Source organism: Trypanosoma grayi (assembly GCF_000691245.1).
Source record: "Trypanosoma grayi strain ANR4 Tgr_1372_V1, whole genome shotgun sequence".
NCBI classification, from domain to species: domain Eukaryota; phylum Euglenozoa; class Kinetoplastea; order Trypanosomatida; family Trypanosomatidae; genus Trypanosoma; species Trypanosoma grayi.
This window is the reverse complement of record NW_008826990.1, coordinates 1-3,612: the sequence shown is the minus strand read 5'-3', so window position 1 is coordinate 3,612 and position 3,612 is coordinate 1. Positions and strand designations below refer to the sequence as shown.

The 3,612-nt window shown below is 50.4% G+C and overlaps 2 protein-coding genes across 2 annotated transcripts; both read left to right on the top strand.

The window, feature by feature from the left end:
• Positions 1-218: 218 nt before the first annotated feature.
• Positions 219-965, top strand: DQ04_13721010 (hypothetical protein; the record flags this gene model as incomplete). Its single annotated transcript, XM_009317014.1, has 1 exon — positions 219-965. One exon carries the CDS (start codon positions 219-221, stop codon positions 963-965), a length of 747 nt encoding a protein of 248 aa, XP_009315289.1.
• An 874-nt stretch (positions 966-1,839) lies between these two features.
• DQ04_13721000 (hypothetical protein) lies at positions 1,840-3,129 on the top strand (the record flags this gene model as incomplete). The annotated part of the gene is made up of 1 exon (XM_009317013.1): positions 1,840-3,129. One exon carries the CDS (start codon positions 1,840-1,842, stop codon positions 3,127-3,129), a length of 1,290 nt encoding a protein of 429 aa, XP_009315288.1.
• Between the last annotated feature and the right edge of the window lie 483 nt (positions 3,130-3,612).

Sequence of the window (3,612 nt, the reverse complement as noted above, 5' to 3'; positions counted from 1 at the left end):
CGCTGTTTCTGCTGCTCCAACACGCTGGCCACGACCCACACCTCACCGCTGTTGCGGACCACGTGTCTGTCGCCATCACGAATTACTTCAGCCGCCCCAACACTGATTATTTTAATCCACTATACGGTACGAATCGGGTGGATTTCTCCAACGGTGCCGAAGTGTGCCGCCAAGGTGGTGGGATTCTTCCCGCCGATCAGACGCAGAGCGCGTTTTCTATGATTACAAGCGCCATTGGCAGTGCCGAATCCTCGGTGGGACGCCGGTACATCTTCATGGGTGGGGATGCCATGTACAGTTCGACCAAGGTTACAGACAAAGCCAAAAGGTGCTTGCGGGGCATCAGGTCCACCGCGCTAAATTGCATATATAGGTGGAACCTTGGCCGGTTTGCGGACGCGACAGAGGATGGCTGGGGTGTTCCTTTCTTCCGTGGTTCGTATGCAGGGCCCGCAACAGAGGTCTTGAATGGTTACCCGATTTACTGGGCGCCAAACTACCCCAAAAACGGTCAGGTCTTTGTCATCTCGCGTGTGGACTCCGCAACGGGTGTCGGCAGGGAGTGGCTGGATGGCTTGGGGGTGGCCAACTTGAACGTCGAGACGCCTCCTTTTTCTTTCGTTGTGGTGTGTGAGGTTCAAGAAGGATATGACCCGAATGCCACCTCATTGCCACCCGTTGTGGTACTCTCATGGGCGCAGAAATATTGGTACGTGATTCTGATCATTGTGTTAGTGCCCGTGATCATTGCCTTGGCCTTACTCATTATATGTTGCTGTTGTTGCGGCAGGAATGAAGACGAGGAGGATGACAAGTCAGTGGTTCCAATGGTCATGCGCGAGCAAAGTGGGATGTCTTTGCGTCCAGCTGAAAGCAGCCAAGGGGGTTTCGATGGAAACTACGAGGGAGATCCTGGGTATGTGGACCAGGATCAATGGGAAAACGGATCCGATGTGTATTCATGAGCAGGCTTGGCGTTACGACGACATCTCTGCAAACTAAGCTAGAAGGCAGCAAGTGATGTGTGGTGTTTGCCGTGTGGCATGCAGCAGGCCAACCTCGTGCGAAGAAAAGGGTAAGCACGTTTGCACAGCTTCCGTTAGACTGGTTTGTTTTCATTTTTGTTTCTCCTTTGTTTATTGTATTTATTTTTGTTCTTTGGTTTGTTTTTCACATGTGCATTTCAGAGACTATGCAGCCTACTCTCCTACGCCACCTTGTCACTAGTAATGCGCTTTGAGTTCAATGTGTCCCGCAAATTCAATGAACGAGGTTTGTTTGAGTGAGAAGGACAACAGTAGACGGCGCAGTAGGAATCGGAGGAGGAACGGCTGTCATCGGCGGGCTCGTGTTATTTTGCTCACCCATATTTCCCTCTACTATTTTGATGTGTGTATGTTGACAGAACGTAGAAAATGCAGCTCTTCTACGAAATCCGCCTATTTGAGAACGGGGTGTCGATCTGAAAGCATGGTGGGGTCAAGGTGCGGTTTTCTGTCAAAGATCATGTTATGCTTCCTTCTTTGTTTTTCATGTTTTTTTTTGATTCTGTGGTCCGTTGTAAGCGCTCTTTCGTGTCATAGTTTATATTTCAGAGCACTGATGCACCTTCCACTACAGGTTAAGAAGGTGAGTAGGAGGGGAAAGTGAGGCACTTCTGCATAGGTGCTGAGCACTGCCATGTCACAGCTTTTGTGTGACGAGTAGGTAGCACCTGCCGGGCATTTTTGTACCCTCTCAGCTTTTCCACCTCCGTTTCCCTGCATCTCTCTTTCCCTGTCGTTCTTGTCTTTCCACACCCCGGTAGCAAGGCAATCTGCACGCCAAACCTTCCTGCCAATGGCCATCGACGCGCGGACGAGGTCCGGTGGGGCGGTGCGAACGGCCACCATTTGGATGACGCTGTTTCTGCTGCTCCAACACGCTGGCCACGACCCACACCTCACCGCTGTTGCGCAGTTGGTGACTGTCCCCATTGAGCGTTACTTCAGCCGTCCCAACAGTGATTTCGCGGCGCAAATCGGTGCTATGGTGGATTTCAGCAACTCTGCGGAAATATGCCGTCTGGGTGGAGGAATCCTAAGCGCCGACCAGACGCCAGCTGCTCATCGGCAAATCATGAGCTATTTGGGTAATGTGGATATGGGAGGTACGGTTTATACGTACATGGGTGGGGATGCCATGTACACCATTAACTGGGAGAAGGACCCAGAAAAAAAGTGTATTCGCGGCTTGAATGCGCCCTCCCTGAACTGTCTGTTCCAGTGGAACCTTGGTCGGTTTGCTGACATGGAGAGGGATGGTTGGGGTGTTTCGTTTTACCGTGGTTCGGTGTACACCGTTAAAGGTGCTGGACCGGTAAATGGATATCCAGAATTCTGGCTGCCAGGCTACCCTGTACATGGCCAACCGTTCTTAATCAATAAGCTCTACGGGCCATCCTCAGACATCAAAAAGACGTGGTATGATGGCTGGGGTAAGGCGCAGGCCAACCGCGATACTCCTCCTCATCAATTTGCTGTGGTGTGTGAGGTTCAAGAGCCGTTTGACTATAACACAACCTCACTGCCCCCTTCAACCCCTCCTCAAACTACTCAACCTCCCTCGTGGTTTGAAAAGAACTGGTTCGTGATCATCCCTATTGTAGTAGTGCCCTTTATCATCGCTCTGTTAATAATTATATTGTGTTGCTGCGGTTGCTGTTCCCATGATGATGATGACAAGATGGTGGTTCCCATGATTTTGCGGGAATACGACAGATCGTTTTTTTGCGCTGGAGATGGCAATGACAACAGAGGATATCAATTCTACGATGACGTTGTTGTAACAGCACCTATGAATGAGTGGATGCCAACTGACAACAACTGCAACACCAATGCTGCTCCTCCAGCGGACACCGCACCATCTGTCGAAGATAGCACTGTAATATCGAAGACTCCGTCTTTCAAAAGGCGGCGAAGTCGTGGCCGCACCTCATCCAATGTGTTCGCGGAAATCAGTATTCCAAATGGTGAGGAGATCAAGGAAGCTGCGAGCGAGGCGACTCTTCAGGACTCAGCAAAGACACGCCGCAGTAGTATCACCACGTCAGTAAATGGTGCGAATGACGAGGCCACGATAGATACGTGATTGGAAATGCCCCCTGTGTAATACTTGTCCCCTTCGTGCGCTGCATTCTTGTGAGTCATCACTTTACTTCTATTTTTGATAAATAACAGCACTGGAACCACCACTCCACCTGGCTGATTGAATGTATATATACACATTTATTTAACTGCTTATATATGTGTACGTCACTACGACTGATGGACCTTTTTTTGGTGTCTTGTCTGCCAGGATTTCTAGTCAACCTCCCCGGCTGGAATCTCCATGCGCTCAAATATATCAGTGTTGCTTTATGTGATTAGTCTGGCAATTCGTGGACGTCCAGGTTTTTGTTTTTCTGCCTTACTCTGGGGCCGGCATCTCCTTTCGACCAGCAGCGGCACAGGGCTGCCGCTGGGTAAAGGTGGTTCATTGCAAATGTCTTTTATGTGTCATTAAAACTCTGATATGTGCGTTTGGTCAGCGGCGGGTCTCGTGGCCGTCGCTCTTCCGCCACTCTCCGCCCCC